At 37.1% G+C, this 13,175-nt stretch overlaps 1 protein-coding gene across 14 annotated transcripts in view; it reads right to left on the reverse strand.

Moving 5' to 3' along the window:
- Nucleotides 1–13,175, reverse strand: part of EYA1 (EYA transcriptional coactivator and phosphatase 1) — a 418,629-nt gene that overhangs the window by 7,885 nt on the left and 397,569 nt on the right. For all 14 annotated transcript variants that reach the window (XM_038579507.1, XM_038579505.1, XM_038579506.1 and 11 more), the window contains one exon: nt 9,655–9,755. In XM_038579507.1, coding sequence (XP_038435435.1) covers nt 9,655–9,755 — 101 coding nt within the window. The remainder of the gene's footprint in view (nt 1–9,654; nt 9,756–13,175) is intronic.

Genomic DNA, 13,175 nt, shown 5'->3' on the forward strand with positions numbered 1-13,175 from the left:
CTACACAGAACACCCTGAGATACACTGGCTTATACCCACATTAGCTATCCTGTCCGGTTGCTTTCCACACAAAGAACACCAGGACTGCCCCAACCTGTGACTACTCTAGCTCAAGCCATCCCACCAGGGCAGTCCCAGCACAGAATACCCCAGGACCCCAAGCCCAGGCCAGCCATAGCTCCAGCAGGCCAGCCAAAGTCGCTAAGCACACACAGTCTACACCGAGGATGACCATACACAGGACCATTCCTTCAAGTTTAGGGGAAATTGCTATTTTACTTAATTCATATAAACAAACAGAGAGAGTCAAACAAAATGAGGAAACAAAGGGTTATGCTCCCAAAGAAAGAACAAGTTTAAAGCCTCAGAACATAGAGAGTTCAAATTAATGGTCATAAAGATACTCACTGGACTGAGGAGTGGATGAACTCAGAATTTTAACAAAAAGAAAATATAACAAAGAATCAATAAAAGTTGGAGAATAACTGAAATGAAAAATATGCTAGGGGGAATTGACAGCAGAATAGAGGATGAAAAAAAATAGATCAGTGATCTGGAAGACAAAATAATGGAAAGCACCTATGCTGAATAGCAAAAAGAAAAAAAAAATAAAAATAAGGATAGGTTAAAGGATCTCTTAGTTAACATCAAGCCAACAAACATTCGTATTATAGGGATCCAAAAAAGAAAAGAGTGAGATAAAGGGGCAGAAAACTTTCCTAATCCAGGGAAGGAAAGACACATCTAGGTTCAGAAGGCACAGAGAATCCCACACAAGATGAACCCAATGAGGTCTATACCATGACACATAAAAATTAAAATGGCAAAGTTTAAAGAGAAAAATTTAAAAGTAGCAAGAGAGAAGCACTTAGTTACATACAAGGAAAACCTCATAAAGTTATTAGCTAATTTTTAAGCAGAAACTTTGCAGGTTTAGGAAAAAGTGGCATGATATATTGAAAGCGCTAAAAGGAAAGAAGCCAACAACCAAGAATACCAGGCAAGATTATCATTCAGAAATGAGAGGGATAGTTTCCCAGACAAAAATTAAAGGAGTTCGTCACCACTAAACTGGTCTTACAAGAAATGTTAGAGTCCTTAAGTGGAAGCAAAAAGGCCATAATTAGAAGAAAATTATGAAAGGACAAAATTTCACAAGTAAACATAAAGGTAGAATAACCATTTATAAAGTTAATATGAAGATTAAAGACAAAAGTAACAAAATCAAGTATATCTATAAAATATAGACTCACAAAATAAAAACATGTAAACTATGATAGCGTGCATAAAACATGGAAGTAAAAATGAAGTTTTTTCAGAATGTATTTGATTTTAAGTGATCTTCAACTTAATACAGGCTGCTATATACTTAGGATAATATATATAAACCTCAGGGTAACCACAAACCAAAACTAATAACAGATACATAAGAAAAAAGAGAAAAAGAGCCACATGTCGCTAAAAAAAATCCAATCACAAGGAAAGAGAGCAAGAGAAGAACAGAGAAGAACTACAAAAATAATCAGAAATCAATGAACAAAATGGCCCTAAGTACATATCTATCAATAATTACTTTAAATGGTCTAAATGCTCCAATCCAAAGACACAGGGTGAAGAAATGGATAAAAAAACACAAGATATCTATACATTGTTTACAAGGGACTCACTTCAGACCTAAAGACACATATGGACTGAAAGTAAAGGGATGGAAAAAGATTTTCCATGCAAATGGAATAGATTAAAAAAAAGCTGGGGTAGGAATGCTTATATCAGACAAAAATAGACTATAAAACAAAGAAGGGCATTGCATAGTGATAAAGAGATCAATCCAACAAGAGGATATAACAATTGTAAATATTTATGTATCTAACACTGGAGCACCTAAATACATAACACAACTATTAACAGACACAAAGGGGATAAAATGACAGTAATATAATAGTAGTAGAGGACTTTAATAACCCCCTTACATGAATGGATCATTCAGACAGAAAATTAACAAAGAAATAGTGGCTCTAAATGTCACATTAGATATGCTGGATTTATTTTTATTTTATTTTTTTAAATTTTTATTTATTCATGATAGGCACACAGTAAGAGAGAGAGAGGCAGAGACACAGGCAGAGGGAGAAGCAGGCTCCATGCACCGGGAGCCTGATGTGGGATTCGATCCCGGATCTCCAGGATCGCGCCCTGGGCCAAAGGCAGGCGTCAAACCGCTGCGCCACCCAGGGATCCCGATATGCTGGATTTAATAGATATATACAGAACATTCCATGCCCAAACCATAGAATACATGTTATTTTCAAGTGTACTTGGTATGTTCTCCAGGATAGATCACATGTTGGGCCACAAAACAAGTCTCAATAAATTTAAGAAGATTAAAATCATTTCAAGTATCATTTCAGACCACAACAGTATAAAACTAAAATCAATTACAAGAAAAAACTGGAAAAAAATGATGTGGAGGCTAATGGGTCAACAAAGAAATTAAAGAGGAAATAAAAAATAAAAGTGAAAATAAAAACACAAAGGTCTAAAATCTTTAGGACACAGTGAAAGCACTTTCAAGAGGAAAATTTATAGTGATTCAGGCCTACTTCAAGAAATAAGGGAAATCTCAAATAATCTAACCTTACACTTAAATAAGTATAAAGCCCAGTGTGTAGAAGGAAATAATAAAGTTCAGACTGGAAATAAAATAGACTTAAAAAAAAATAGAAAAGATCAACAAAACCAAGAGCGGGATCTTGGAAAAGTTAAACAAAACTGACAAACCTTTAGTCAGACTTAAATGAAAGGAGAGAATTAACAACCTACACCATAAAAATAAAGTATAATTAGAGACTGCTATGAAAAATCATATACCGACAAATTAGACAATGTAGAAGAAATGGATAAATTCCTAGAAATATATAATCTAAAAATAATCAGGAATAAATAGAAAATCTGAGCAGACTAATTACTAATAATGAAATTGAATCAGTAATCAAAAATTTCCAACAAACAAAAGTTCAGGACCTGATGGATTTACAGGTGAATTCTATCAAGCATTTATTGTTCCAATTTTAGTTTATGTGCTACTGAAGTGAGTAGTCTATCAAACTTTTTAAAAAAGATTTTATTTATTTATTCATGAGAGACACAAGGAGAGGCAGAGACATAGGCAGAGGGAAAAGCAGACTCCCCACAGGGAGCCTGATATGGGCTTGATCCCAGGACTCTGGGATCACGACCTAAGCCAAAGGCAGATGCTCAATCACCAAGCCACCCAGGCATCCCTCTATCAAACATTTAAAGAAAAGTTAATACCTATTCTTCTGAAAGTATTCCCAACAGAGAGGAAGAAAAGCTTCCAAATACATTTTATAGGACCAGAATTACCCTGATGCCAAATCCAGGCAAAGACACTATATATCACCTCCCCACCCCTTCACACACACACACCCCGCCAAATTACAGGCCAATATTCCTGATGAACAGAAATGTAAAAATATTCAATAAAAATTAGTAAATGGCATTCAATAATACATTAAAAGGATCTTTAATTGGTAAAAGGATTCAACAATACATTAAAATCAAGCATGATTTATTCTGTGGATGCAAGGAAGCTTCAATATCTGGATATCAACCAAAGTGATCACTGCATTTAACAAAATCAAGGATAAAAATTTTCTCAGTTTGCAAGCTAAAAAAATGCAGAAAAAGCATTTGAAAAAATTCAACATTCATTCATGATAAAACTCTCAACAAAGTAGAATCCGAGGAACATACCTCCATATAACAAAGGCCATATATAATAAACCCATGGGAAACATCATACTACATGGTGAAAACTGGGAGCTTTATCTCTAAGCTCAGGAACAAGACAAGATGTCCACTACTCTCCCTCTTATTCAATGTAGAATAATTAGAAGTAAAAGATAAACAAATAGACTAAAATAGAAGTCCTAGCTTCAGCAATGAGACAAGAATAAAAGCCATCCAAATTGGTAAGGAAAAAGTAAATTGTCACTATTTGCAGATGACATGATACTATACACAGAAAACCTTAATGACCCATGCAAAAAACTATTAGAACTCATAATGAAGTAGCAAAAGAAATTAAAAACAATTCCATTTACAATTGCACCAAAAAGGATAAAACACCTAGGAATAAACTTAATCAAGGAGATGAGTGAACTGTACTCTGAAAACTATAAAACACTGGTTAAAGAAATTGACGATACAAACAAATGAAAAGATATTCCATGTCCATGGATTCAAAGAATTAATATTGTTAAAATTCCCAAATATCCAAAGCAATCTACAGATTCAGTGCAACCAATATTGGAATAGCAATAGCATTTTTCGCAGAGCTAGAACATTTAGTACTAGACTTTGTATAGACCCACAAAAGATCTTGACTAGCCAAAGCAGTCTTGAGAGAGAAGAACAAAGCTGGAGGTATTGCATCTTAGATTTCAAGGTAAACTATAAAAGCTGCAGTAATCAAAATAGTATGGTGCTGGCATCAACACACACACATAGATAAATGGAACAAAACAGCCCAGAAATAAACCCATATGCATATGGTTAATTTTTCTACAACAAAGGAGTCAGAAAATACAGTAGGGAAAAGGCAGTCTCTTCAATAAACGGTGCCGGGGAAATTGAACCATTACGCATAAAAGAATACTTGCTTATACCACACACACAAAATAAACTCAAAATGGAAGAATGACTTGACTGTGAGACCTGAAACCACCATAGTCCTGGGGGAAAACATAGGTAGTCATCTCTCTGACATTGGCCTTAGTAACATTTTGCTAGATGATGTCTCTTCTTCAGGCAAGGGAAACAAAAGCAAAAACTCTTGGGACCACACCAAAATAAAAAGCTTTTTGCATTGCAAAGGGAACAATCAACAAAATGAAAAGGGAACACATGAATGAGAGAAGATATTTGCAAATGATATATCTGATAAGGTGTTGATTATCTAAAATATATAAAGAACTTAGATAAGCCAACACCAGAAGAACAAATAATTTGATTAAAAAATGGGCAGAGGATATACATTTTTCCAAGAAGATATACAGATGACAATTAGACACATCAAAAGATGCTCAGCACATCACTAATTATGGGGGACATGCAAATGAAAACCACAATGATCTATTATCTGTTACTATTAGAATGGCTGATATCAAAAAGACAAGAAATAACAAGTCTTGGCGAGAATGTGAAGAAAAAGAAACCCTTATGCACTGTTAGTGGAAATGTAAATTGGTGCAACCACTGTAGAAAACAGTATGGAGGTTCCTCAAAAAATTTAAAATACAAATTACATATGATCCAGTAATTCCACTACTGAGTATTTATCCAAAGAAAACAAAAACACTAACTTAAAAAGATACATGCATCCCTATGTTTACTGCAGCATTATTTCCAATAGTCAGGATGTGGAAATAACTTACGTGTCCACTGACAGATGAATGGATAAAGAAGATGTGGTGTATATATATTAAGGAATATGACTCAGCCATAAAAAAGTGAGATCTAACCATTTGTGGCAACATGATGGATCTAGAGGGTGACCTAAGTGCTAAGTGACATAAGTCAGAGAAAGACAAATACCATATGATTTCACTTACATGTGGCATCTAAAGAACAAAACATAAACCATCAAAAAAACTGAAATAGCCCCATCAATTCAGAGAATTTACTGGTGGTTGCCAGAGGTGACAAGGGTAGGCCGGATGAGCAGATGAAACAGAGTGCGAGGTATACTGGCTTCCATTTATGGAATGAATAAGTCAAGGTGATCAAAGGTACAGCACAGGGAATATAATCAATGGTATTGTAATAGTGTTGCACGGTGACAGATGGCAGCTACACTTTTAAGGAACACAGTAAAATGTATAGAATTGTGGAATCGCTATGCTATACATCTGAACCTAACGTAACAGTGTGTGTCGGCTATATGAAAAAGATCTAATAAATAAATAAATGAAATGGACATCTGTTGATGAAGTCTTTGCCATTATGCAGAATAATGGAGGCCTGCCATTTTCTCCCTGGTGTTCCCAAGTGATTTATCTTAAGTAGTCACCTGAAGAGTAAGTACAGTAAGCTTGGTTGTAGAGTCATAAAACAAGGCCACTTTTACTCTAGAACTGAAAATTGCTCTTGGTATGCAGAAGGCTATTACTCCCATTTTGACTTTTTTGTTTTTTTAATCATACAGATGCCCATTATTGTCCCTCAAAGCATGTTGTATTACGGAAATAGAATTCTGTGATGAAAAAGAAAGCCTGGTAGATGGCTATTCTTTTTTCTTTTCTTTTTTTTTTTTTTTAGATGGCTATTCTCACGTTCTCTGCAGTCTTTCTAGGAATGAAGAGGCGCCTACAGAAAACTCTTTCAAGAGATCTTTCTGGAATAAAGTGTTTCTTTTAAATAAACGAAGGTAATTTTAACTTTTTCCCTTTGAAGGGGTGTGTTTTAATGATACGAATTACAGAATTAGATAAAATTACTGAGGAAAGTCCTGGGACTATGTTGGCAAAGAGAACAAAGATGACAGAACAGACTTCAATTGACCATAACGAAACAGGCAACGGGTGGAATGCTTACTGGTTTCATTTCTGAGCTTGAAAAAAGTAACTACCCCAAGCAAAAGAACATGATTTAGAGAGATGAAAGACATCTCTACAGGGAGAAAGAAAGATTGTTCTATTAGATTTTTGAAAAGACTTAGGAAACTGAGAGAGACAAGCTAAAATGGTTAAAATTGATTTAGAAAAACTGTAAAATGTTCTGATCTTTGCAAAACATTTTAGTGCTCAAACTTGCAGAACTTGACTGGTTCACTATTTAATAATCTAATATGCTCACAAACTAGAATACCAGTATTTTTAAAATTTTAATCATGACTGCAAACTTAGAAAAGAAACCACTTGAATAGTGCTATCTGCCTCCTGAAAGGAAAAATGCAAATACTGAAGCTAAGAATACTCATTCACAGTCAAAAAATTCAAAGGATACTCTTCATAGGCAGCTGTCTAATTCTTTTTGGCACAGGTGTGTTTGTTCTGAATAAAAAGAGTAACATATCTAAACACTAGAAATCGTTTTAATGGTTCTGCAGAGAGAGCAAATGCATTTAGCTGCATTACTATTCTCAATTCTAACATTAAACCAAGAATTCCTTTACTTCTTCCATGTTATATTCACCCATGAAGAACATTGAAGAAACCCCCCTCTCTGAAAGACTTAGGAAGCAACTTTGCCTGTGCTTGCCTGTGGATGCACAGGCAAACCATCACTTTTTTTTTTTAATTAATTAATTTATTTATGATAGTCACACATAGAGAGAGAAAGAGAGAGAGAGAGGCAGAGACACAGGCAGAGGGAGAAGCAGGCTCCATGCACCGGGAGCCTGACGTGGGATTCGATCCCGGGTCTCCAGGATCGCGCCCTGGGCCAAAGGCAGGCGCTAAACCGCTGCGCCACCCAGGGATCCCCAAACCATCACTTTTGTAAGCACCCTTCTGCCTACCACAAGCTAGAAAGCCACATTTTGGCAACCTTGTCCTGAAACTAAACTTTTTGGTGACTACTAGAGGGAGGACGAGAAGCCAAGGGGTCAGATGCACGTCTTTGGCCCTGGGCCTCACTTCTACGCTGATGAAATGTGCACATCTATCCTGCTAGCCACTAGGAAGTCCTGTCTAGGAATGGCATGGGGGATTCCAGAGGCTTTTCCCAGGAAGACGACTTGAGTCTGGATTCCCATCAAACATTCTCCTTAACTCTCCGGGGTTGAGTTTGGGGTATTCTAATTTAATCTGGGAAAATTTTCGTTTTAAGAAAACAGCCCAAAGGGCTGAGAGATGTACCTAATGATCATGGTGGTTGCCCACTGGTGAAGTTGGAATGTCAGAACTAGTGGTTATAGGGCAAAGGCAGCTTTGCATCAACCTCTACTGGATCTGAAGTGTATGTGAGTTTCTGTCTGCACCAATCCCATGTGGGGAGCATGTAATCCAGGGCACAATATCAATGGGTATGAATTAAATAATCTATTATTTACAAAATTAGGGTCCATTTCTATGTTTTAGTAGAATTCAGAGGCACCGAAGGTGAATTAAGTCATCTTTAGTATCTATAAGAAGGTTGGCTATCTGTCATGCTTAATGCTGCATATATGATCTGGTGACTTTGGGGGTCACTTCTGGTGTATACTGGAATACTCCAGAAGAGCTGATTTGTTGCATCTCTCATGGAAATATACAGTGATTTCTATGAGTCAGTGTGCGGGGAAAGGAAGGGAAAATAATTCTACTGGTTAACCTCATAAATTATTTAATGCTCTTCATTTTAAAAACTATTTAGAGAGTATGATTGTGTGTGCCAAGATTTAGGGTGTGTGTTAAAAAATGGAAAACAAAGTCTCAAACAACAAACTAAGCAAAATAAAAATCCCTACCTCTTGAGCTCACCTTTTACTGCTAAAACAGATGTATCCAAAAATAATGAACAATGCTATCATTTGTTGCAGATTTTATATGTATCAGGTTCTGTTTTATGGGTTTTACATCTTAACTAAATCTAATCCCAGTGAGCTAGATGCTGTTATAACTGCCATTTGTCGAGAAGGAAAGAGAAAGAGGAGGGATAAATACCTTGTTCCAAGTCACAGAACTGGTAAGCAGTGGAGCTATCATTCAAACCCAGGCTGTCTGCTCAAGAATCCAAGAATCCAACTTCTCCAATTAAAGTGTGAGTGAGTACTATGAGTACTACTCTAACTAAGTGCTAAGGGGAATTGAAAAGGTGGTTACAGGAACTGGATTTTGACAAATGAGGAAGACAGTGACAGCAGGGCATTGGGGAAAAGAGCATTCCGAGCAGAGGCAATAGCTGCGAGGAAGTGCTGGGCATGGCTGAAGGTGAGGAAGATTGAACAGGTAGGCTGGCACTAGACCATGAGTGGTCCCCTCCTCCTCCCCTCCTTTTGAAATGTAGTGAAATACATTAATGGAAAGCTTTTGCTGAGGCAAATGGCACAATTACACTTGCAGGCATGTAGGAGAATAAAAAGGTGTATGACAGACAAACTGGGAGTCAAGGGACCAGAGCTGGATCCATGTCCTTCCTTTCCGAGCATCCCAAGAGGGGTGAGGTGCCAACCTTGTGAAAATAGAAGGCACTGTGCTCTAGGACAGCAAACAGTTTGGCAAACCAGCTCCTACCAACTGGTCGAGTCTTTCTGAAGTGAGGTTTAGAAGGTTCTTTGGCTGAATGCAGGCTCAGGTAGGTTTTAATCCCTTGGCAATGTCTGCCCTGGGGCAGAATGGGACATGCTCACTTGAGCACAGCAAATGTGTCATCTCTGTTCTGGATGACGGCTGCAGCACTAAACCTTCCTTTCTGCTTAAAAGTCTACGTTCTGTGAAGACCCACCATCCATGACCTTGGAGTCTGGATAGGGCGCTCTTCAAAAAGATCATGTTTATTAAATTCTCCTCCTTCCTTTTTTCATTGCTTATGGTTCTGAACACATTTGTAGTTAGTTTCTGAGAAATGGAACTTGTTTACATGATCTAGCTATGAGCATTCTGAAGACTAAAAAATTATATGGCACGAGATGCACCATCAAGGAACACTGACCTTTTTTGCTCCTTGTTCTTCTTCCACACCATCTCCTATAACGACGTACACCACTTTTCTTCCAAACCTTTGAATTATCCTCTCAAAACAGCTCTCCTTTCCTAATGAATACAAATAAATTACAAAAAATTAAAGTTCAGGTAACTCAGCACTACAGCGCTTGAACTTTTATATGAAATACTTCCTTTATACTTCTGATTCAACTCTATCCTATTTGTACAAACTGGAGAAGAGTGCTTTTAGATGCCATTTGGGTAAAATGTGGAACGGCGCAGTAAATTACAAATTGTAAATTATGTAAGGGATGACTTGTCCCTTGGAAATTGTCAGCTTTAAATATTTTATTTTTTCATTTATTTGAGAGAGAGGAAGGGGGAGGGAGAGAGAGAGAGAGAGAGAGAGAGAGAGGGAGAGAGAGCACACAAAAGGAGAAGGGGCAGAGGAAGAGGGAGGCAGACTCCTGGCTGAGTGGGGAGCCAGACTCAGGGCTAGATCCCAGGACCCCGTAATCACAACCCAAGCCCAAGGCAGATGCTTAACCGACTGAGCCACCAGGAAATTGACAATTTTAGTATTCTTTTCCCAAGGGCTCGTTTATTTAAAAGTAGGATCCAGTCAATCACAGTATAGCATTCGGGAAAAATACCATTTTTACAGCAATAATTTCCTTTAGGTACTTTAAGCTAAGACTCAACAAAGGCATATGATTCTGGCAACATACTTGAACTTGATTTTTAAAAATGTTTCATGATCTACCAAACTCTGAAAATAATATCTGATCCATGAAGTCTATTCAGAAGGAAGGTGGAAAAAAAATATTAACTGGTTTTGTTATAGCAGGAAAAATCAAAGAGTGGAATCCGTTTATTCCTTCATTTTCCAGTTGGGATTCTATTTGAATGAAAGCCCCTCCCCTCTCTGCCCCAGCTCTCTGCCAAACCTGATGTGTTTACTTGAAATATTCTGGTAAAACTGTTTCTGAAATAAATGTCAGGTAATTTGGGGTAGTATAGAGAGATCGCGCCTGCCCTACCCAGGCATCTAATGTCCAATAAAGCACTTTCCTAAAGGCAAAGCGGGATAAAGGTAACAGAATACCTTTATCTATCTATTATCTTTCCCATGTCAAGACTTCGTTTGGGCTCTCTGGCGGCACATCCCTGCAGTTAATGCAGTCATTGTTGCTCCTTTAGAGAAGAAACTGCTGTTCCAAGTTCCCGGCTGCCAACAGGGTCATTTTAATGGACAATGGGACAGTTTATAGTTTTCAAATGTAAATGGCTGAGCCGAGCCGCATCTCTTTCAAATAAGGATCAGATATACTCACGAACAAATTGCTTGTTTGCTTAAACAAATGTCTGCTTTATATTTGTATTTTGCACTAAAATCTCTGGTTTGCATCTGACAGAACGAAATTCGGGCCAGCCTTATTCAAAGGATGTAATTTCAATGCTTCTTTAGCTGCCCACTAAACTGTGAAATATTAAATCACTTTAAGAAACAAATACAAAGTGTAGTTTTCACTGCAAAAATATACAACCACAGACTTAGATGTCATGAAACTTTTTTCCCTCCTTAGAGGGAAATGTTTATGTGTTTTTGCCAAGTTTCCCTTTCATGGGAAATGGAAGGTAAACTCAATGTTATTTAAAGGTAAAGCTGTGGTGGACAAAAAAAAAATTCTTGCCTATATACTATCTCCTTTAGGCTTCACTGTGAATTCTGGGTCACATAGATGTTTTCCATCATAATGATGGAAAAATTGAAGCTGACTATTAGAAGTTAGAGATCCTACATGAAATTTTCATTTTGATGCATCCATTTTATCTAGAAGAACATCGTAACTGTCAAACGAGATACTAGTCATCTCCTCAAATGACTGCTGCTTATAAGGAAATTCCTGAGTTTTCTGCAATGACTCCCAAATTATATCTCATCTGATGGCAAAATTAGGAAAACTACAGGAACTTCAAGCTCTATTTTTCTTCTTTTTGAGAGAATCTTAAGCAGGCTCCATGCCCAGCCTGGAGCCAATGTGGGGCTTGATCTCACGACCTAGAGATCATGACTGGAGTCAAAAATCAAGAGTAGGAAGCTTAACCAACTGAATCACTCAGGTGCCCCATTTACTTTTCTTATTACTGCCCATAGATTACTGCCCATAGGGGTTTAGTGCTGCCTTCAGCCCAGGGCCTGATCCTGGAGATCGGGGATCAAGTCCCATGTCGGGCTCCCCCCGGAGCCTGCTTCTCCCTCTGCCTGTGTCTCTGCCTCTCTCTCTGTGTCTCTCATGAATAAATAAATAAAATCTTTTTAAAAATACCATAGAAAAGTGATTTTTACCTCTGGTTTTGAGGTAATTTCTACCACTTTTTTTCCCCTGATTTTTTATTCGGTATTGATAAAAATTTAAGTTCAATATCACAAACAAAATGCCCATTACAGATATCTAATATATACTTGTTAGTATAATTTTGTTATCCCCTTCACTAAAATATTTTTGAAATTATTTAAAATATTTGGGATTAAGGTTCAATGTGCAAGACATGTAATACACTACTTGTTCTTTCCTTCTGGAAAGTTAAGCACTACCCCTTCCATTCTATAGCTTCTTTGGAAATTGTTCTTTCATGTGCTGATAAACATTTACCATGGACTCCTGTCTACAAAACACAGTATGATTCCTCTTTATTGTTATGGATAGCATATATATCTTACTGCAAACTGTTATTTTTATGGACATGAAAACATATAAAAATTCTGGTTACTTGGGCTAAACCAGGAATTCTATTTGGTACATTCCTTTCTCTTTCTATGTATCTTTTAGCATTCTGTTTTTGGTGCTTCTCAGAAAGCATCATTCTCCAACTCTAGTTATTTCCAATTTGGCAGGGCTATCTGAATATCTCACAGGTTCTTCATCTCAACACTGATAAAATAAAATTCTGATCTTTCCCATCACACCTGATTTTCCCCATTAGTCAATAGCATCATCACTGACACAAGTGTTTAAAAGGAAACTCTGTATCAGCCTTCTTCAAAAGAAACAACCGTTTACTCATCCATTTTATTAAACAAACATTTATTGAGCACCTACTATGTGTTGGGCACCATAGCTACAATGACAAGCAGCACAGATAGACTCCATTAACAAGGATATTACAGTCTGATAGGGAAGTCAGATGAACAAATAATTATGAAAGTAATTCTTTAGCAATAACTTAGGAAATATACAAGTATAGTTAGATGGAGAATTAGATTCCATTTTTACCCTTTTTTCTTTAGATAGAGGTGAGCAGCCAGAAACAACATTCTTCCCACCTACTAGGATCCTCATCCCGCTTCTCTAGGACTCACTAAAATAACATCTTATTAGGGTAATAAACAAGGCCATGAATGTCTAGGCCTAAGTCTACTTTTCTAGCTTTCAGCTTCCCATGACCCATGATCACTTACAAGTCCCTTAGCAGGGAACACGTTTTAATATCTGTCCGTCTGCTCTCACTAGCCCATCTATCTTC

This window comes from Canis lupus, chromosome 29, assembly GCF_011100685.1.
Source record: "Canis lupus familiaris isolate Mischka breed German Shepherd chromosome 29, alternate assembly UU_Cfam_GSD_1.0, whole genome shotgun sequence".
In the NCBI taxonomy this organism is placed as follows: Eukaryota; Metazoa; Chordata; class Mammalia; order Carnivora; family Canidae; genus Canis; species Canis lupus.